Source organism: Anomaloglossus baeobatrachus, chromosome 2 (assembly GCF_048569485.1).
Source record: "Anomaloglossus baeobatrachus isolate aAnoBae1 chromosome 2, aAnoBae1.hap1, whole genome shotgun sequence".
NCBI lineage: Eukaryota > Metazoa > Chordata > Amphibia > Anura > Aromobatidae > Anomaloglossus > Anomaloglossus baeobatrachus.
In genome coordinates this window covers 428,763,032-428,785,923 of record NC_134354.1, presented here as the reverse complement: position 1 = coordinate 428,785,923, position 22,892 = coordinate 428,763,032, and the positions used below count along the sequence as shown (strand labels likewise).

At 46.1% G+C, this 22,892-nt stretch overlaps 1 protein-coding gene across 1 annotated transcript in view; it reads right to left on the bottom strand.

The window, feature by feature from the left end:
* The window catches only part of MED13 (mediator complex subunit 13), a 196,762-nt gene that overhangs the window by 158,012 nt on the left and 15,858 nt on the right, over positions 1 to 22,892 (bottom strand). The window contains exon 3 of the mRNA XM_075336235.1: positions 8,168 to 8,336. Within this exon, the coding sequence (XP_075192350.1) occupies positions 8,168 to 8,336 (169 nt within the window). The remainder of the gene's footprint in view (positions 1 to 8,167; positions 8,337 to 22,892) is intronic.

Sequence of the window (22,892 nt, the reverse complement as noted above, 5' to 3'; positions counted from 1 at the left end):
TGGAGAATGAGCCCACTATGTGCCCAGTGTCCAATGTAGCCGCCTACAGGCCTATTAGGTAACTGCGCACCAAAAAGGTCTGTGTGTATAATGTTCTAGCTATACCTACAGTGGCATACATTGTAAATTCTATGTCATTGTCACAGTAAAGGGTGGCCTGCTCTGTATTTCCATTAGGTGCCTCGGAAATCTCAAGGGAAACACATTCCAATGAAACAAGTGGCGGCCGCTTCCAGCCCCTGCCGTTTATCCTGAGCTGTCCTACTTTCATCGCTCGGCTCCAGCTGTCCATTGTGTGCAGACACCATCACCTGACTCTGCCGTTATATAAGGGTCCTAGTGACTCTTACATGTAAAGTCACATTCTATGCAGAGCTGTACAATGTCCACTGCTGAGGGAAACGTTCTGCTTCAGCTCCGAACAGTCAGACAGTATACTGGGGATTCTATTAATGGGATTAAGCTGCCATTAGAGTGAAGCATGGTCTGATTGTCATCAGAAGGGGGATATCAATATGAGTCCCGTTACAGCCTGCATGCTAACATCAGGGCCAAAGAGAATTACTGGGAGAATCCCCCTGGACAATATAACCCTAGAAGCAGTACTACAGTGTCAGTAAGGGGACACACCACTATCACCCTGGAGAATATAGCCCTAGAAGCAGCACTACAGTGTCAGTAAGGGGACATACCGCTATCACCCTGGAGAATATAGCCCTAGAAGCAGCACTACAGTGTCAGTAAGGGGGGACACCGCTATCACCCTGCAGAATATAGCCCTAGAAGCAGCACTACAGTGTCAGTAAGGGGACACACCGCTATCACCCTGGAGAATATAGCCCTAGAAGCAGCACTACAGTGTCAGTAAGGGGACACACCGCTATCACCCTGGAGAATATAGCCCTAGAAGCAGCACTACAGTGTCAGTAAGGGGACATACCGCTATCACCCTGGAGAATATAGCCCTAGAAGCAGCACTACAGTGTCAGTAAGGGGACACACCGCTATCACCCTGGAGAATATAGCCCTAGAAGCAGCACTAGTGTCAGTAAGGGGACACACCGCTATCACCCTGGAGAATATAGCCCTAGAAGCAGCACTACAGTGTCAGTAAGGGGACATACCGCTATCACCCTGGAGAATATAGCCCTAGAAGCAGCACTACAGTGTCAGTAAGGGGACACACCGCTATCACCCTGGAGAATATAGCCCTAGAAGCAGCACTACAGTGTCAGTAAGGGGACACACCGCTATCACCCTGGAGAATATAGCCCTAGAAGCAGCACTACAGTGTCAGTAAGGGGACACACCGCTATCACCCTGGAGAATATAGCCCTAGAAGCAGCACTACAGTGTCAGTAAGGGGACACACCGCTATCACCCTGGAGAATATAGCCCTAGAAGCAGCACTACAGTGTCAGTAAGGGGACACACCGCTATCACCCTGGAGAATATAGCCCTAGAAGCAGCACTACAGTGTCAGTAAGGGGACACACAACTATCACCCTGGAGAATATAGCCCTAGAATAACACTACAGTGTCAGTAAGAGGACACACCGCTATCATCCTGGAGAATATAGCCCTAGAAGCAGCACTACAGTGTCAGTAAGGGGACACACCACTATCACCCTGGAGAATATAGCCCTAGAAGCAGCACTACAGTGTCAGTAAGGGGACACACCGCTATCACCCTGGAGAATATAGCCCTAGAAGCAGCACTACAGTGTCAGTAAGGGGACACACCGCTATCACCCTGGAGAATATAGCCCTAGAAGCAGCACTACAGTGTCAGTAAGGGGACATACCGCTATCACCATGGAGAATATAGCCCTAGAAGCAGCACTACAGTGTCAGTAAGGGGACACACCACTATCACCCTGGAGAATATAGCCCTAGAATAACACTACAGTGTCAGCAAGAGGACACACCGCTATCACCCTGGAGAATATAGCCCTAGAAGCAGCACTACAGTGTCAGTAAGGGGACACACCGCTATCACCCTGGAGAATATAGCCCTAGAAGCAACACTACAGTGTCAGTAAGGGGACACACCGCTATAAACCTGGAGAATATAGCCCTAGAAGCAGCACTACAGTGTCAGTAAGGGGACACACCGCTATCACCCTGGAGAATATAGCTCTAGAAGCAGCACTACAGTGTCAGTAAGGGGGGACACCGCTATCACCCTGCAGAATATAGCCCTAGAAGCAGCACTACAGTGTCAGTAAGGGGACACACCGCTATAAACCTGGAGAATATAGCTCTAGAAGCAGCACTACAGTGTCAGTAAGGGGACACACCGCTATCACCCTGGAGAATATAGCCCTAGAAGCAGCACTACAGTGTCAGTAAGGGGACACACCGCTATCAGCCTGGAGAATATAGCCCTAGAAGCAGCACTACAGTGTCAGTAAGGGGACACACCGCTATCACCCTGGAGAATATAGCCCTAGAAGCAACACTACAGTGTCAGTAAGGGGACACACCGCTATAAACCTGGAGAATATAGCCCTAGAAGCAGCACTACAGTGTCAGTAAGGGGACACACCGCTATCACCCTGGAGAATATAGCTCTAGAAGCAGCACTACAGTGTCAGTAAGGGGACACACCGCTATCACCCTGGAGAATATAGCCCTAGAAGCAACACTACAGTGTCAGTAAGGGGACACACCGCTATAAACCTGGAGAATATAGCCCTAGAAGCAGCACTACAGTGTCAGTAAGGGGACACACCGCTATCACCCTGGAGAATATAGCTCTAGAAGCAGCACTACAGTGTCAGTAAGGGGGGACACCGCTATCACCCTGCAGAATATAGCCCTAGAAGCAGCACTACAGTGTCAGTAAGGGGACACACCGCTATAAACCTGGAGAATATAGCTCTAGAAGCAGCACTACAGTGTCAGTAAGGGGACACACCGCTATCACCCTGGAGAATATAGCCCTAGAAGCAGCACTACAGTGTCAGTAAGGGGACACACCGCTATCAGCCTGGAGAATATAGCCCTAGAAGCAGCACTACAGTGTCAGTAAGGGGACACACCGCTATAAACCTGGAGAATATAGCCCTAGAAGCAGCACTACAGTGTCAGTAAGGGGACACACCACTATAAACCTGGAGAATATAGCCCTAGAAGCAGTACTACAGTGTCAGTAAGGGGGGACACCGCCACTAATCACAGTAGTGATTAGTGAAGTTTCCTTGCTCTTCACTGTCCAGGTCTCCCTGCACCTTTTTCAAGCATGTGTTGCGACCTGCATTGTGGAGAGTTAGAAAAGGCAGTACCTCACCTCTCCACTAGTGGGCGCGTGCGTCACGGCAGCTGCAGAGTTCTTATCTGTAACCTGTGGATCTTCTGCTATTGACCCTTATCAGGTAACATGTATATGGTGGAGGTTGTAGTCCCACCACATCGAGGTGGATCCCACCCGCATTTACTAGGAATGTATGGCATATCTGTGGATAGGTCCAGATACCTTTCTAAGCATAGAGCCCTATATAGCCCCAGGCTAGCCAGTAGAGCAGCTCAGCCCCATCATGTGTGTGGGTACTGAGCTGCATGCTCAGCACCAGCTCATGACCGGAAGGAAGACACACTCACACATGACTATGTATAGTGATCATACATTGTGTCACTATCTGCAATTCAGGGGGAAATTTGTGAAAACATTCAATTTTAATCAAAAGTTAAAAGGAATCATCACAGAATCCTTTTTCTTTTTCCAAACTCTCTGTAACCAAATATCCTCTGAAGTAACCCATTGTTGCCTTCAGATCCTCATTGGCTACATTCTTAGGGGCACTTTGCACACTACGACATCGCAAGCCGATGCTTGCGATGCAGAGCGCGATAGTCCCCGCCCCGTCGCAGCAGCGATATCTGGTGATAGCTGCCGTAGCGAACATTATCGCTACAGCAGCTTCATACGCACTTACCTGCCCTGCGACATCGCTCTGGCCGGCGACCCGCCTCCTCGCTAAGGGGGCAGGTCGTGCAGCGTCACAGCGACGTCACAGGCAGGCGGCCAATAGAAGTGGAGGGGCGGAGATGAGCGTGACGTAATATCCCACCCACCTCCTTCCTTCCGCATTGCAGCCGGGACGCAGGTAAGGAGATGTTCCTCGCTCCTGCGGCTTCTCACATAGCGATGTGTGCTGCCTGCTGGAACGAGGAACAACATCGTACCGTCGCTGCTGCTAAATTATGGAAATGTCGGACCCAACACCAATCATACGATAACGACACTTTTGCGCTCGTTAATCGTATGTAAAAGGATTTACACACTACGATATCGACTGCGACGCCGGATGTGCGTCACTTTCGATTTGACCCCACTGACATCGCAGCTGCGATGTCGTAGTGTGCAAAGTACCCCTAAGGCCATGTTCACACAGTGCATCTTTTACTGCGCTTTTGAGGTCACAAAGATGCACCTAGCTGCATGCACTTCCTTCTCCCAGCAAAGTCTATGAGATTTCTATTTTGCTGTCCGCACTGTGCATCTTTTTATGTCTGCATCTTGGCTGCGTTTTTGAAGACAGCATGTCAATTCTTTTTGCGTCTTGTCCCTGCGTTTCGGAGGACTAGCAGATCAATCACCCACTGACTTAAGGTTGATGGAGGATTGATGCTGGTATGTGGCTAGATGCCGGTTCCCATAAAGTCAATGGGGACCAGAATCTGGCACAAGGAGGTAGAAGCAAGTGCTTGATAGTTACTAAATCACCAGCGCGGCTGCCACACTGCTCCAGCGGCCGGTCAGTCACTTCCCGGGCCGCTCATTACCTTCATTGAATATGCACTGCTTCCCCCGCCCACCGGTGGCTATGACTATCAGTTGCAGTCAGACGGGCTCCTATACTGAGTGACAGCTGTCTGATTGCAACAAATCGCAGCCACTGGTGGGCAGGTCTATCGTACAATACAATACATAATGAGGGGAAAAAAAAATAAAAAAAATTGATGAGCGCCTTCCCATCCCACAATTTTGATACCCAGCCTAGATATACCCTCACAGCTGAGGGCTGGTATTCTCTGGTTGGGGAGACCCACGTTATTGGGAGTCCCCCAGCCTAAAAATATCAGCTAGCAGCCGCCCGGAATTGCCGCATCCATTAGATGCGACAGTCCCAGGACTTTACTCGTCTCACCCAGATTGCCCTGATGCGGTGGCAATCGGAGTAATCACGAGTTAATGGCAGCCCATAGCTGCCACTAAGTCCTAGATTAGTAATGGCAGGCGTTTACCAGAGACACCCCCCATCACTAATCTGCAAGTGAAATGAAATAATGCATTATTTGAAATAAAAGACAAAAAAGCCACCCTCTTTCACCACTTTATTAACCCCAACACAACCCTCCAGGTCCGACGTAATTCACACAAGGTCCCATGACGCTTCCAGCACTGCTACATATCTGAAGCTCACAGTGAACGCCATAATAAAGGACTGCCTGCTGTGAAGTTCAGACCGCAACTGAAGTGAGCCGCGCGCTCAGCGGTGATGTCACTCAGGTTAGCCATAGCCACGACCTCCACCTGTGGCCGTAGGTAACCTGAGTGACGTCACTGCCTATCGCACGGCTCACTTCAGTTGCTGCGTGGAGCTCAGAGCGAGCAGTCTTGTTCAATGGCGTTCGCTGTGAGGTTCAGATATGTAGCAGTGCTGGAAGCGTCGTGGGACCTTGTGTGGATTACGTCGGACCTGGGTGTTTGGGGGGGTTAATAAAGTGCTGAAAGAGGGTGCTTTTTTTGTCTTTTATTTCAAATAAAGGATTTTTTGGGGCGTTTGTGTTTATTTACTTTCATTTACAGATTAGTGATGGGGCGGGGGGCGTCTCAGACACTGCCATCACTAAGCTAGGGCTTACCAGCAGCTGTGGGATGTTATTAATCCCTTATTACCTCAATTGAATCTTATGGATGTGCCACTTCTGGGGCGGCTGTGGGCTGCTATTTTTAGGCTGGAAACCGACAAATAATGATGGCCCTTCAAACCCTAATAATATCAGCCCCCAGTTGTCTGCTGTACCTTAGCTGGTTTAAAAAAAAATGGGGGGACCCCACATCAAAATTTTTTTAAATAAATCAAATAATTAAAAAAAAAAGCGTGGGATCCCCTCTGTTTCACAACCAGCCAAGGTACAGCACACAGCTGAGGGTTGCAGCCCACAGCTGTCAGCCGCCTAAGCTAGATATCCATCTCTCAAGCTATTCTGTTATTTCTGTTCTCTTATAATCTATTCTATATGTTCTATTATCTATTATGTAGCTATTATTAATCCATTACCTACCTATCATATTTGTTTCTCCTTTGAAAAATGCATTAACAAAAAAAGTGGCAAAAACATCATGCATTTTTTGAGCCACAAGCTGAAGACCACAAGAAAAAAAATTGCACTAAAAAAAAAAAAAAAAAAAAAAAAAGATGGAGCGTGTGAACATAGCCTTACTCCTCTTTCTGGCTCCAACCTATTCATAACAGAATCTCTGCTGACTGAAGTGGGTGGTCCTTCAGTGCTGACCGTGTGACCACTGTAAGCTACATAAGCACCATGGTTCTTCTTCAGGCTCACTGCACTCTCCTATGTACAGCTGACATTGGCTATGCCTTCAATCTACTCTATGATCTGCCATTGGTAACAGGTGCAGAGGTGGCAGGAGGAGACCTCAGTATGGTTATAGTTATTTTTTTATTATAAAGACGCACCCCAAATTTAGAGTTAAAAAATGGTAAAAAAAAAAAAAAAAAAGGGGGGGGTTCCTGTCTTATACCCCGGTGTTGTCTTACCGGAGGGGGGCGGCAGTGGAGCAGGGTCACAGGACGCAGAGGCTGTGCTGGCAGGGGTTTAGTGCTGGCAGTGGAAGCTGCGGTGGTTGTTGTGCTGGAGCAGGCCGGTGCGGCGAGTGTCCCAGATACTGTCAGCGGTCTGGGCTTAAAAGAAATGGCGCCCGGAGCGGCACATGCGCAGATTGAGCTCTTATCCAAGAGTTCCATCTGCGCATGGGCTGACTCTGGGCACCATCATTTCAAGCCCAGACCATCTAGGACACTCGCCGCACAGCCACCGCAGCTTCTGCTGCCAACACAGTCACCACAGTCTGTACAGCCAGCCGGCTACCCACACAGAGTGGCAGTCAGCACGCTCGCCCAAAGAGGCAGCCGGCACCGACATGCACCCGGCCGCCCGCACCAACAGCGCACACTGAGCCCTCTGCCAGTTCTTCACCTTCCGGTAAGCTATATTCAGATTTTAAGACGCACTCCTCATTTTCCTCACAAATTTGAGAGGAAAAGTGCGTCTTATAATCCAAAAAATATGGTACTTCTTCTCTATACCCGGTATATAGGTGTATATTCCTCCCCTGAAGAATTCTGTATGATATATATTTCCTTTATGTGCTCTTATAACTTTTTGTTGTCCATAGCAACCAATCACAGTGCAAATTGAATTTCACTAGAGCTTTTTAAAAAATGAAAGTAGAGATGTGATTGGTTACTGTTGGAAACCTTTGCGCTTCCAGCACGTACACATAGAAGCGCAGCGGTATTTCTATTGTATCTACGGCTAATGAGGTGTGCATCATAATAAATATGGACAGAAATATTCAGGCTTTTAATGAGAGAGCCCATTAGTGGTTTAGTGGCTAGCACGTCTGCGCGCTCTGCTGCGTCTAGCACACAGGAGAAGGGCTAGGCGCCCATGTCCTCTGTGCAGCGAGGGAAGGCTGCCAGAATAGTAGGCATCTACTGCGCAGTGAGAACTTCTGGAAGTGGATTACATTTGACAAATTTGTTTATTGTATACTTTGAAGCTACTGAGCTATGATTGATATTGTGAGAAGTGTTGCAGAGCAAGTTGCCAGCGACCTTTTGAAAATTCAACATGGCTCCTTGCAATCTATCCGCATCGAGAACCATAAGTAGCAGTAGCTACATGATTTACAGGGAATGACAAGTGTCACCACATTAGAGGCGAGCTTTAGCCTAAAAGCGGAGTGTCCAATATACACGCGTCTCAACAGCAGTGAGAGCAAAGCAAAGAAAGAGAGTGCACCGGACTGGAACGGATTGTACAGAGGCCGAAGACACAAGCTACAAGAAATCGAAAGGCAGACAGTAAAGAAATGAAACATTCGCACCACTGAAAGAAGCAATACACTCACCTTTTATTAACTGGCTTCTCATCTTTCTCATATGGCTTCACAAACCATTTCCCTATGCGCACAAAATTCCGGTTCATTAAGCATCGCTCCAGCAGGTTATGGATGGCCTTGAATAGCAGAGTGCGACAATCGTACGAGAGTCCATTATCCCAACTGCCATCCTCCTCCACTGAGAAGAGAAAAACAAAGAATAAAAGGTTTGCCTCACAAATGAGACTAGCGCAGAGCTGTCAGCGTGGCATGGGTGCACGATCGAGGGGGGCCCACTCCAGAGGTGCGCGGGGGGCCCACTCCAGAGGCGCATGGGGGGAAGGGGGGGCCCACTCCAGAGGTGCACGGCGCGGGGGAGGGGTGGGGGCCCACTCCAGAGCCACGCACCCACTCCATGGGCACGTGGGGGAACCACTCCAGAGGTGCGCGGGGGGCACCACTCCAGAGGCACGCGGGGGGCACCACTCCAGAGGCACGCGGGTACTTGTAGTATCTGCTGCTGATCACTGCAGACTAGCTCCCACTAGGACACAATACAGCTCAGGACAATGGGCCCTTACTCCAGCTGAGGTGGCAGCACAGATAGCACCACTAGCATTCACCAGGTAAATGTGCAGCCTATAGGCCAGGCACCCGGCTCATGAGAACCACACTTTTATATAGATTTGTTGGCTGCAATTACGTGTTTAGGACACTATTAAAAAGTTGGACGACTGCTGCACAGGGAATAATAGAAGTCATTTATTCATCCCCAACTTTTCCACAACAAAGAACTTACACCCGGTTCCATCTTTAGTGAAGAATAGAATATGGTCATTGTAGTCAGAGTTAATACAAGGACAGCTTGTTACATAGCTCCACCAAGTGACAAGTATTCTCATGTGCATATGACCAGTATGGGGCATGTATTAAAGGGGTTGTCCAGTTAAAACTAGTTGTCATCCGTATGCAAAAATAAATGGTGACTTGCTGATCGACACCTGTTACCCACACAAGATGACAGCATTAAAAAAAACAAAACATTCCCAACAGGGAACTTTTATCCCATCACAAAATGTCACCTGTCCACCGCTCGATTCATTTCCTATGGGGCTGCTGGAAAATAGTGAGAACAGCATTCAGTAGTCCATAGGGAAAGAATGGAGTGTAGGCTGTGCACACGCACTGCGGGGGGTAAAGGTTTGTGCACTATATAGATGGCCCAATGTCTAGCGTTAGCTGCGGCACCAGCTGCACATTGGCAGTTGATCTGTGAGCTCAGTGGCTCTGCCCGTATAGACTGAACGGCCTCTCAGAGCCGCTAATCACCACTAAAGCTCACTGATTGGCTGCCAAGCAGGCCTAAAATTGTGTTAACTTAAAGAAAATGCCAAGAAATATATTTTTAAAACAAAGACAGTGTCTATCTAGCGACCTCTATCCAGGATATAGACTAGCTGATCCATCACACCAGCTTTATTTTACCATCCTGTGTAGAAGAACCTGGAAGAACTTGTCATCTCTCCTGACCTCTGATTCAGTACATGCTTGCGTTTCACAAGCAGTATCACTTCTGGAACATCCTATCAAATCTTCACTGTTGCTCTTACTCTTCATGGAAATGTAGGAATAAATTGACAGCTATTGAAAGGGTATGCCTCTACACCGTGACACTAACCCCAATGATTGGACAACATTACTGTGTAGTGACCCCCACGTGATAACATCTGTCCACATATTCCCAAATGTGGAGGAGGAACGACACAATGAAGAGATGGAAATGCTCTTTAAAGGGAATGTGTCAGCAGGTTTTTGCTATGTAAGCTGAAGTAAGCATGCTGCAAGGGTTAAGAGTTCAAACATGTCTGTTTTGTCATATACATTCTTTTGTTTATTTGCTATGTTTGTTTAAGCAGCAGGACCCTCATCATTACAGGACTAAAATCTCATATGCAGGCAGACCTGCACGCCTCCTCCTCGGATTGAGCCCTTAGGCCAGAGTCACACTTGCTAGTAACTCGTGCGAGTCTCGCATCACCCGGCACGGTCGCACATTAACCTGACAGGAACGGGTCGGTTGCATGTATCTCTATGCACCTGATGTTCCTCTCCGGAGAGTGTGAGGCCATGCCGGGTGATGCGATGCGAGACTCGCGCGAGTTACTAGCAAGTGTGACTCCAGCCTTGCTGTGGATTGGGAGGTAGCGACCACCAATGTTGTAAATGGTTGCTATGTGTCGCAGTGGAGGAGGTCCCCTGCGATATAAAACCTGAAAATGTTACTATGGGACCTGTAGTTCCACAAGACTTGGTATTGCATTTAAGGGGTCAGGTTCCCTTTAACACTGGCCAGTGTGGTGTACAGGTCTGGATAATCACATACCTCCCCCTGTGGGTGTGTCCGGGCTGATTTCAGAGACTGTTTGTTTGGTCACAGGGTCTCGGGGTGCCATGAAGGACTTCACTTCCTGGAGGCCCCCTGGAAGGAGTCCATGTGGGTTAGAGCCGGGCTCTGTTTCCCCTGATGTCACTGGCTAAGAGACCAGGTGTATGGAACCTGTGGTCACTCTGCACTTAGGGAGCTGGAGCCCTCCTGGGATTGGACTGACCGCGGCATCCATTGCTGAGGGAAAGTCACAGTTCCCTGTTGGGGATCTCAGAGAGGCAGTCTTCCTAAGGATCCGTGGGAGCCATGCTCAAGCTCCTGAAAAGCTGCTGGAAACCTGTGCAGAAGGTAACAGCCATAAAAGCCGTGGGTGTGTATACTGGCTGGGTCCGGTACTAATGCGCTAATGTGAAAGACTATCCAAATCAATGTGTGTGATACCTCAATTAAAACGGCCTGTAATTACGTGTATGTTCCTTTAAGCCGGAAGAGGCTTTAGGGTGGTTTATGCAGCATAAAATAAACCATTTGGACTTTTAAATGGAAAAGTATTCCTGTGTGCCTCAGTTATAGCAGCCAAGTGAGTGTCCCCCAATACATTCAGTGAGCGCAGCCTCACAGGATCTATAATCTCTATAGAGAGCCTGGTGTGGGCAGGGACAACTCTGTGGACTCTGCTACATGACTAATGCTAAAAATGCACTGAACAGCTGCAGCCAGTAATTAAGTGATGCATGGTTGGATTCAGGATCTCTTTGCCGACATTATGCTGCTCTCATATGAAGGTCGCAAAAACCTGCTGACAAAATCCCTTAAACAGATTCCTCTTCTGCAAAAATGTGCATTTGCCCGAGAAGTTGTGACTATATAATATGAATGGGTGGAGGATGACACTTGACATACATTAAAGGATGAGGTTTCATCTCCATAAACCCACACTGACCAGTAGCACAATAGAACTGCAGATGTCTAAGCTTAATGATGGGCACTGCTGTATACTAGATCACTCAATCCACCTAGGCTGCCATTGCTGTCGGCAGTGCGAGTCCTGTTTACACAAGACGATGTGCTGCAGAGAGTGAGGTTCTTTAATGCTGCACAAAAGATCATGTCCGCTGATGAACGAGCAATGCTAATTCATCCAGTGATCCGCAGCCTATGTGAGTATCTTGCAGTGTAAATGCTCCTTAAGGGGCCATCTGTCAAGACTCCTTGTTTTCCCTCTCAGGTCTAGATTGCCAAGTAATAAGGGTCACAGGGGGAATTCGTTTCTTATTGGTCACCAATTACGATCATATGCCACCAAATAACACTCATTCATGCTTCAGAAGTTCTTTTAGTGGTAAATGCCAAATTAACACTGGATTTATAGGAACATTCTCCACGATACAAATATTTGGGGGAAACAAATGAACCTGAAGGTAACGCTTGTATGTTCTGCTTTCCAGACAATTGTCCCAGTAGCTGAAAAGCGAAGAATGCTGATTGTAGGGCTTTGGTCCCCCCTGGGGATACAGTTTTGTCCACGGACATTGTGCACAGACTGCAGTCTATACTGCTGGTGAAAGCTCACCTGGAGGACAGCATTATAGCGGAATGGATACCCAAATGTTTCACTACTTTCTGAAAGAAACCAGAAGGATTTGGAAGTCAGCGGAAACCAGTTTAAACTTTCCACTCAACTACTTAGGAAACTCCGGGTTTGGCACCCGTCCCATCAACTCCCTTTGTAGCCCGTGCGTGCTGCCAGATTTCAGCGAAAAGGAGCGGCTGATTTCCATATTTTTTTTTCACCACTCCTAGTTACAAGCCTAAAGGTAATGTCACTGAAAAGCTCAATGCAGGAATTACAATCAGGAGCTCGGATCACAATACAGGGAACCCCCACATGTGCCCCCCAGTAGGGATCTGCCGATGCAATGAAATCTAGTTTGTAAACAGATTTTTGGTGAGAAGATTTTTATCTCAGCAATGTGCCTGTACACATAGGAACGCCTCCACCGACGACATACTACAGCAATCAAGCCATTCACATGGACGTAGCCATCTAACCACTCCGCATTGGATCCAAATCAAATACACACCTTTAACCCCTTCACGACCGGCCGATTTTTCGCTTTCCGTTTTTTTTTTCGCCATTCTTTTTCTGAGAGACGTAACTTTTTTATTTTTCAGTCAATATGGTCATGTGAGGGCTCATTTTTTGCGGAACGAGCTGTACTTTTAAATGAAACCATAAGTTTTACCATATAGTGTACTGGAAAACGGCAAAAAAATTCCAAATGCAGAAAAATTGCAAATAAAGTGCCATAGCACTATTGTTTTTGAGATATTTTATTCACGGTGTTCACTATATGGTAAAACTGATGTGTGGGTGTGATGCCTCAAGTCAGTGTGAGTTCATAGACACCAAACATGTATAGGGTTACTTTTATATAAAAGGTTAAAAAAAAAAAACGGAAGTTTGACCGAAAAAAGTGGTGCACCTTTTACGCCATATTCCGTGACCCGTAGCGTTCTCATTTTTCGGGATCTATGGCTCAGTGATAGCTTATTTTTTGCGTCTCGAGCTGACGTTTTTAACGGTCCCATTTTTGCACAGATGCTACACTTTGATCGCCTCTTATAACATTTTGCGCAAAAGTTGTGGCGACAAAAAAAAACATCGTTTTGGCGTTTGGAATTTTTTTGCCGCTACGCCGTATACTGATCAGATTAATTTATTTTATATTTTGATGATAGATCGGGCGTTTCTGAACGCGGCGATACCAAATGTGTGTATATTTTTTATTTTTTTAACCCTTTAATTTTCAATGGGGCGAATGGGGGGGTGATTTGAACTTTTAGGTTTTGTTTTTTTTAAAACTTTTTTTTACTTTTTTTTTTTTTTATTTTACTAGTCCCCCTAGGGGGCAATTGCGATCAGCATTCCAATCGCTTTGCAGTATCTGCTGATCACAGCTACAAGGCTGTAAACAGCAGATACGCTCTCTTTCTCTTTTGCTGTGCCGCTGGCACAGAGAAAGTGAAAGCAATTCATGTGTAGTACAGGAGTCATCACATGACCCTGTGCTACCATGACAACTAACGGAAGTCACGTGATCGCGTCACGTGACTTCCGGTATCGGGCGGTAAGTAAAAGTTTACCTCGATCGCGCTTATAATGGCGCTGTCACATATTGACAGCGCCATTTAAGGGGTTAAACGGCACGAGCAGATAACGATTCTGCTTGTGCCTAGCAGGCACACATCTCAGCTGTGAAAATCAGCTGAGATGTGTGCCAATCGTGGCATGCTGCCGCCGGCAGACCGCGGGCAGTAACATTATGACCGCTAGGACGTAATTTTACGGCCCGCGGTCGTTAAGGGGTTAATTTCATGGGGATTTCACTAGTTTACATTACAACACAAAATATATAGACGAGAATGTAATAGAATGGGAAAAAATGCACATATATAATCCCTTTATACTGCGGCAGTAGCAGGCCAACAGTATACTTCTCAAGATGACAAGACGGATAACGCCGCTAAAAACAGTCCATGAAGTCCGGATTGTCCTACTATAGTACTTTGAAGGGAAGTTGTCAGCCAACTTCAGCCAGGTAGATTTCTCCACAAGTGCTCCGACGTGTCACATAAAGCTATAGTTTGCAGATCTAGCCGGGGACCACAGAAGGACAGGTGCTAGTTTGGAGGGGCAACCAGCCGGCTTCTCTCAGCACATTTGATTACAGGCCCCTCCTGACGTACACACTTAAGACCTCTGTCAATCAATAGAGCTGTGCAGTAAGATCTGGCAGGTACTGCACCGGACTAGTCTCATTGCTGCCGACAGTCCCCAGCTTGATCTGCAAGCTATACAGTGTCTCCGGAATGCTGGAACATGTCAGAGAACAATATACCCGGCTGCAATGGCTCAGTTTCATGCTGCCCGTGTTTTGAGCAGAAGGAATGGTCTGACGGGTTCGGATTAAAGAATCTTCTGGGAAGTGTACAACCATACTTCTCTGAAAATAAAGGCCGCTTCACACACTGCGATATCGTGACAGATATCGCTAGCGTGCGTACCCGCCCCCATCGGTTGTGCGACACGGGCAAATCGCCGCACAACATCGCGCGGACCCGTCACACTACTTACCTGCCTAGCGACATCGCTGTGACCGGCGAACCGCCTCCTTTCTAAGGGGGCGGTTCGTTCAGCGTCACAGCAACGTCACTAAGCGGCCGCCCAATAGAAGCGGAGATGAGCGGGACGTAACATCCCGCCTACCTCCTTCCTTTCTCATTGCCGGTGGACGCGGGTAAGGTGAGGTTCCTTGTTCCTGCGGTGTCACACATAGCGATGTGTGCTGCCGCAGCAACGAGGAACTACATCGCTAGCTGCAGCAGCAACGATAATTGAGAATAGGGGAACATGTCACCGATGAGCGATTTTGACCGTTTTTGCAACGATTCAAAATCGCTCAAAGGTGTCACACGCAACGACATCGCTAAAGCGACCGGATGTGCGTCACAAGTTCTGTGACCCCATCGAGATCGCTTGAGCAATGTCGCAGCGTGTAAAGCGGCCTTAAGACAGGGACTTATATTATATTTTGCTCCGAAAAATGGGCTATTGGGGGGGGGGGGGAAATCAACAATTATTCTAATATAGCCATATCACATTCTGGTACATCAACATGACTGTCCAGTTTGCTCTCCCTTCTCCCTAATGCCAGTCCTGCATATCAGCTTGTCTTCAGTTCCTTTAGATTCCTGCAATTAAGAGGCCATTGGTCACATGACCAAAGTGACAAAAAGGTCCTTAAGCAAGTTTAAAGGGAACCGGTCACCAGTTTTTTGGCGTATAAGCTGCAGCCACCACCAGGCTCTTATATACAACATTCAAACTTGCTGTATATAAGAGCCCAGGCCGGGGGTATAGGGTCATTCCGTGTCAAGTGGACCAGTTTTAAAAATCGTCCCCACTCGACGTTCTCCGATTTTGCTGAAAATTTATAAGGATGTACATGTATGTTTGAAAAGAGGTTCTGTAAATTTTTAGGGCCAGATCTCAAATATATTGGGCACTGTTGACCTTTCACTGGAGGCCCCCCCCCAAGCCTGCGGCTTCAGCTAAGAGGATTTTGCAAACTTTGGCACATAGCCATTAGCTTTGGCACATGGCTATGATGCTGAAATTTGGCATACTAGCTCAACTTTTGCTGCTAAACGCGATAAAATTATTACCGGCTATGACAAAACAATATTTCGGCCGCAATTTTGTGTCAAAGTAGCTTGCAAAACGCCTTGCATAAAATTTATGCCAAACTTTGCCCATATATAACTCAAGACCAAAAACCAATAGGAACTGGTGCTTTACCCTGTACAACAAACATCTTCATGACTTTGCATTGCTGCAATATCACGGTCAAAGCATATGTATTTGTGGAAATATTCACACCCACATATGATGACAAACTTAAAAAAAGAATTTTACCTATTTTTAGGTCAAATTTCCCAAAAAGGGTACCCCTAAAATATATTAATTCTGTTATCATTTGAAAGAGCACATTTTTCTCTACAAGGATCATTGGGGTTTTTTTTGGAGTCTCTCCATTTAAGAAAAGAAAAATGCCACTGAACATGGTGTTATGTATGCACGTAATGCATTGATTTTCAGATTCTTATCACATGTTACAGAGTTGTATTGTTGCTAGCAATGTCTATTATAATCAAAAACCTATAAACCTATTGTTACATTTTAATGCATATATTATTTATTTTTTAGTGATGGAGAAATGAAATTGATGACAAAAAGATTGGCATTTCAAGGGTGTCAAATGACCCTTCATCTTTCATTGCCCATGTAGATGGATCTGTCAGATCAGAAATGCCTTTTGTGCCAATTGCAAACCTCCAGCCAGGGCAATACATTGCCTGCATTTACGATAGGAACTGGTGGATTGGAAATATTTCTGAAATTTCAGTCGACGACCATGATGCATTAATACATTTTATGCATCCTCATAGACCAGCTAGCTTCTTTCACTGGCCTGTGAGAAATGATACATGCTGGATTCCCGAGCAGTCGATCATTGCAATAATTCCAGCACCGGCTGCAACAGCAATGGGCCGACAATACAGCTTCTCTGAACCCATTATGTTGCAAATTCAGCAACAATTCCAGACCACTTACTTAGACTGAACATTATGGCTTGGGAACCAACAAAAGATACCCAATATTAGGCTTGGGATCCTAGGCAAAGACACCCACCCTCAGGCTTTGGAACCTGCGATAAAGAGACCACCCGCGACTTGCCTTGCACGGCTATCAGCCATGGCTCCTAGGCGATGGGGCTGCCAATTCTCGAAAGACAGCATTATTACAATTCTTAATAGGATTATAATACCAATTCTTAGGGAATTGGTTGTGGTATAACCACCATGGACCAACGCAAGGGTTTGAATAGTGCAGTTAGCATTCATTGCGTATTAATAAATAACACCATGTTCAGTGGCATTTTTCTTTTCTTAAATGAAGAGACTCCAAAAAAACCCCAATGATCCTTGTAGAGAAAAATGTGCTCTTTCTAATGATAACAGAATTAATATATTTTAGGGGTACCCTTTTTGGGAAATTTGACCTAAAAATAGGTAAAATTCGTTTTTTTTTTTAAGTTTGTCATCATATGTGGGTGTGAATATTTCCACAAATACATATGCTTTGACCGTGATATTGCAGCAATGCAAAGTCATGAAGATGTTTGTTGTACAGGGCAAAGCACCAGTTACTATTGGTTTTTAGTCTTGAGTTATATATGGACAAAGTTTGGCATAAATTTTATGCGAGGCGTTTTGCAAGCTACTTTGACACAAAATTGCGGCCGAAATATTGTTTTGTCATAGCCGGTAATAATTTTATCGCGTTTAGCAGCAAAAGTTGAGCTAGTATGCCAAATTTCAGCATCATAGCCAGTATAGAACTCTAATGGCTATGTGCCAAAGTTTGCAAAATCCTCTTAGCTGAAGCCGCAGGATTGGGGGGGGCCTCCAGTGAAAGGTGAACAGTGCCCAATATATTTGAGATCTGGCCCTAAAAATTTACAGAACCTCTTTTCAAACATACATGTACATCCTTATAAATTTTCAGCAAAATCGGAGAACGTCGAGTGGGGACCACTGGTCCACTTGACACGGAATGACCCTATAACATAAAAAACACTTTATAATACTTACCTAACGGTCGCGCGGTTGGCCATATGGGCGTCTCTGTTCTCTGGTGCCGGAGCCGACTCTTTTGGCCATCTTCATCCTTCTTCTGAAGCCGCGGTGCATTACGGGTCCGACGTCATACACACTCACCAGCATTCAAGTCCCGAGCAGGGCAGATCAAAGTATTGTAGTGCGCCTGTGCAGGACCGGCGAATGAGTATGACGCAGCCGCGTCATGCACCCAAACTTCAGAATGAGGACGAAGATGGCCGAAAGAGGCAGCGAAGGCACCGGAGAACATAGACGCTTATAAAGGCCCACAGCGCGACAGTTAGGCGAGTATTATAAAGTGTTTTTTATGTTGTCACAGCGGCCTGGGCTCTTATATACAGCATGTTAGAATGCTGTATATAAGAACCCGGTGGTGGTGCCCGCAGCTTATAGGGCAAAAAAGTGGTGACAGGTTCCCTTTAACCTCAGAATGCAAACTTTAAAAAGTAGCAAAGAGAGAAGGGGGGGGCTGAGAAATTTCAGCTTGATTCCCCCCTAACACCAGCCCTGACTGTAGCTAGGGCTTATTTTCGGCGTAGGGCTTATATTTCAAGCATACTGGAAAAACTCTGTAGCATCATGCTAGGGCTTATTTCCGGGGTACGTTTTATTTTTGGGGAAACACTGTAGTACAGACATGACTTCTCCCACAGTTAGACCTGCACCAAATTCATCAACAGGACACACTCCTTGTCCATAAATCTTCTAAAGTCTAAAGATGCCAGATCAGATATTGATAAATGGTGCGTGTGGAGTAAATCTGAATTCCAATGCATTAGTACATGTTAGGAAATGTAGTGCAGTGGGGTTTCAGCCCCACCATACCATTGATAGTCTAAATCAAACTAGAATTAAAGGGGCTGTCCAGCACTGGAGAAATGCTCAGTAAATAGTCCCATTTGTGGTTCGGCTCAGCTTGCCACATGACCTGATGTATGAGATTTACAGCCTCGCAGTCACGTGCTGATTGGCTTATCACCCGCTATCTCAATGTTATATTTGGAAATTTATGGCTAGGATTTAGCAAGCTGTAGTGTTTGCTGAAAATGACCCCGGGGCTGGACAACCCCTTTAAGAAACCAGTTTCTCCCACCCAGGTAACACTGGAAAGTAGTACAAACCTAGAAACACATTCTTTCTTCACCCAGTAGGGAAGGAAACAAGCGCATGTAACCGGACACCAGTGTTATTAGCAGGCATATGGTTCCTGCAGAGCAAGCTGCGAGGCATTCCCAAATACAGAAGCCATTTAAATGAAGGCAGATCAAATTGCAAGCATCGCCGGCTCATGAGTGGATGGACGGCGCACTTCACACCAACCACACTGTGCTTTTCCTTCAAAGTAAATAGGAGTGGTTTTACTGTAGTAGATCTAATGAGTGTGCTCAGATCCAGGGCAGATGACGTCCTCTGACCGGCACCATTCACCTTTCTCTTCCGCTCCTACAACTTGTGCTTATGTAACGTAGTACAGCAAGTGCTGGCACTGTGCTACACACATCCATAGGGCAGATTCGAGGGATGCCCGGTGTCAAGCACGTTCAATGGAAGCAGCCCTTAGTGTTTGCAGTATAACATGATTGTAATAAATAGAGCACTAAAAAAAAAAAAAAACAAAACACACACAATATATTATATAATATATATATATATATATATATATATATTATATAATATATTGTGTGTGTTTTGTTTTTTTTTTTTTTTATTTTTAGTGCTCTATTTATTACAATCATGTTATACTGCAAACACTAAGGGCTGCTTCCATTGAACGTGCTTGACACCGGGCATCCCTCGAATCTGCCCTATGGATGTGTGTAGCACAGTGCCAGCACTTGCTGTACTACGTTACATAAGCACAAGTTGTGCTTATGTAATATATACATATATATATATATACACATATACAAACATATATATATATATATATATATATATATATATATTTCAGATTAAAGCAACCACCTCTGTGTGCGGGCGGCCGGGTGCCCCCTCTGTGCGGGCGGCATCTCTGTACAGGTGGGTGTCCCAGATGCTCTGGCTTCAGATGATTGCGCTCTAAGTCAACGTGTGCGCAGATGAAGCTCTCGGCTGAGACCTCCATCTGCTTATGCACTGACTCCGGGCACCAGTTCTTTGAAGCTCGAACCGCCGACAGGGCATCTGGGACACCCGCCGCACTGGCGTGCCCCGCACAGCTTCCGCTGCTAGGTACAGAACCCACCGCTGCCAGGCACAGACCCCCCCACCAGCACCGCCCGTGCCTCCTGTGACCCCGCTCCACCACCGCCCCCCTCCAGTAAGACAACACCGGAGTATAAGACGGACCCCATTTTTTTTTCTCTCTAAATTTGGGGTGCGTCTTAGAAAAACACGGTATATATACACCATGTGCACATAGCCTTACAAGAGTGGTGATTTCCAAGTCTATTGGCAGGAGGTAATCACCAATTCACCGACCAAGACCATGCATGGAGCAGAGGTGGAGCATGCTTCCCTCACTGCATTCAAGATGGGGCTCTGCAGAGCTAGTCCCGCTCCTGTTCTCCATTCTCAGGTCCCAGCAATAGGACCCCCACGATAAGCGATCACCCATTTTATGAATAAGTGGTTAAAGTGTTCGTCCTACAAGTACATTTTATGGGAGTCTGCCAATCCGAACTGACAGTATAAACTGCTCACAGCCTTGAAGGGGATATAGCCTCTATAAAAATCCCCCCTTTAGTGTTCTAATCGCTGACTTTGCACTGCAAAACCTGAAGAAGTAGCATTACATTTGTTACTTAGGGAGCGCCGTGTACCCGTGTTGTGGCTAAGAGGCTCACCACATCATTCTGTCCACTGGTTTTGCATGTAGCCACCGCCTTCATTGGGGCAAGCCAGTGCTAGCAAACAGCAGAGAGGAAGCCCGCACATGCCAAACAGTGCATAGCCTCCGTCCTGGCCACACCAAGGGTGCCCGGCTTCACTTTCTGCGGAACAAAGGCAGCAATTAGAAGACTAAGGTTGCCATCTACACTGGGGATATAAACACAGAAGTCTGCTTTTCCAAAAACGCTGGAGATTTGGGATTATGAAAACAGCAGACAGGCCACATGTGAATACACCCACCTGCATCTTACACCAGTAACATACCTCACTTACTAACCATTGCTATACCTTTTTAATGTTTCCCCATATAATATTTTGCATAGTGGACCCAAACATGCATCTATAAGGGCGGCACGGTGGCTCAGTGGTTAGCACTGTAGTCTTGCAGCGCTGGGGTCCTGGGTTCAAATCCCACCAAGGACACCATCTGCAAGGAGACTGTATGTTCTCCCAGCGTTTGTTTGGGTTTCCTCCCACACTTCAAAAATATACTCAGAGGGAAATTAGATTGTGAGCCCCAGTGGGGACAGTGTTGCTGTTGTATGTAAAGCGCTGTGGAATTAACAGCGCTATATAAATGCATAAATATTATTAGATTATAATTACACAAGGATCTGCCTCCCGATCTCCCCTAGCATCACGAGGAAGGTTACACATGTGGCACTGTTCATTTGTCGCTCTCTATTTCCAGTCGGGGTCAGGAGTGGAGGCCATCAGAGAGTTGGAAGCTCTATAACCACAACTACTAACAGGTTCTCATCATTACAGATGGAGCAGGCCACACAGGTTTTTGGCCTATAACCAAAGGATACAAACATTGCAGTGTGTTTTACACTACAGTACACCTATGTACATAAAAGCCAGATTACCAAGTGACACATTTTTCCAAGCTTTCAATAAAATTGTGGCTCAATGTCTTCTACACTGCTGGCAGATAGCACCCATTAATAGGGAACCATACATTTCAGCAAACTGTGTCCTGCTTACGTGACAGGTAAGGCTGCTTTCACACTACGTTTTTTAGCATGCGTCATGAACGTTTTTTTGCTGTAAAAGCGGATCCTGTTTTTACAAAGAAAAACGCATGAGTTATTTTGCAGGATCCTGCCACTTGAAGTTTATGAGCGGGCATTGGAGTCATGTGATCGGGAGTGAGGAGAACTGAACGTGATAGACGGAGCCGGCATCTGACAGCTGCAGACGCTGGTAACCAAGGTAAACATCGGGTAACTAAGCGAAGTGCTTTGCTTGGATACCCGATATTTACCTTGGTTACGAGCATCCGTAGCTGCTAGGAGCCGGGCTGCCTGCTCCCTGCACACGTAACCAAGGTAAACATCGGGTAACTAAGCGAAGCGCTTTGCTTGGTTACCCGATATTTACCTTGGTTACGAGCGTCCGCCGCTCTCGGCAGGGGGAGAGCGGGAGGGGGAGAGCGGGACTGATCACGCCAGGCTGGTTTCTGGGCATGCTCAGTAGAGCAAGCAGGATCCTGTCTATCAGCATGCCAGCGTTCACATAAGTTTGCATGCTGTTTAGTCAGGATCCAGCAATTTGCAGTATTTGGACGCAGCTCAAAAACGCTACAAGTAGCGTTTTTGAAAAAAGTTAAAAAACTGCAAGTCGCTGGATCCTCACTATAACGCACGCAAACGCATGTTGACGCGAGTCCATTGCAAATGCATTGAAATGAAAACGCATGTGCACTGGATCCGTTTTTGCGTTATAAAAACGTAGTGTGAAAGCAGCCTTACAGAAGACTTGCTAAAAACAAAAACAGAGTTAAAGCACCACTCCAGCTTTTTTTTTTCTTCACACCACTAGAGTGGTATTTTAACCCCGACCACTAAAACACCTTAAAGACTCGGCCATTTTTTGCAATTCTGACCAGTGTCTCTTTATGAGGTTATAACTCTGGAACACTTCAACGGATCCCAGCGATTCTGACTTTTTTTCGTGACATATTGTACTTCATGTCAGTGGTAAATTTAGCCCGATATTTTTTGTGTTTGTGAAAATTTTCAGAAATTTGTTGAAAATTTCACAATTGTTAAACTTTGAAATTTTATGCCCATAAATCTGAGAGATATGTCACACAAAATAGTTACTAAATAACATTTCCCACTTGTGTACTTTACACCAGCGCAATTTACGGCACATTTTTTTTCGTTAGGAAGTTAGAAGGGGTCAAAGTACATCAGTAATTTTTCATTATTCCAACAAAATTTACAAAACCAAATTTTTTTTTTTTAG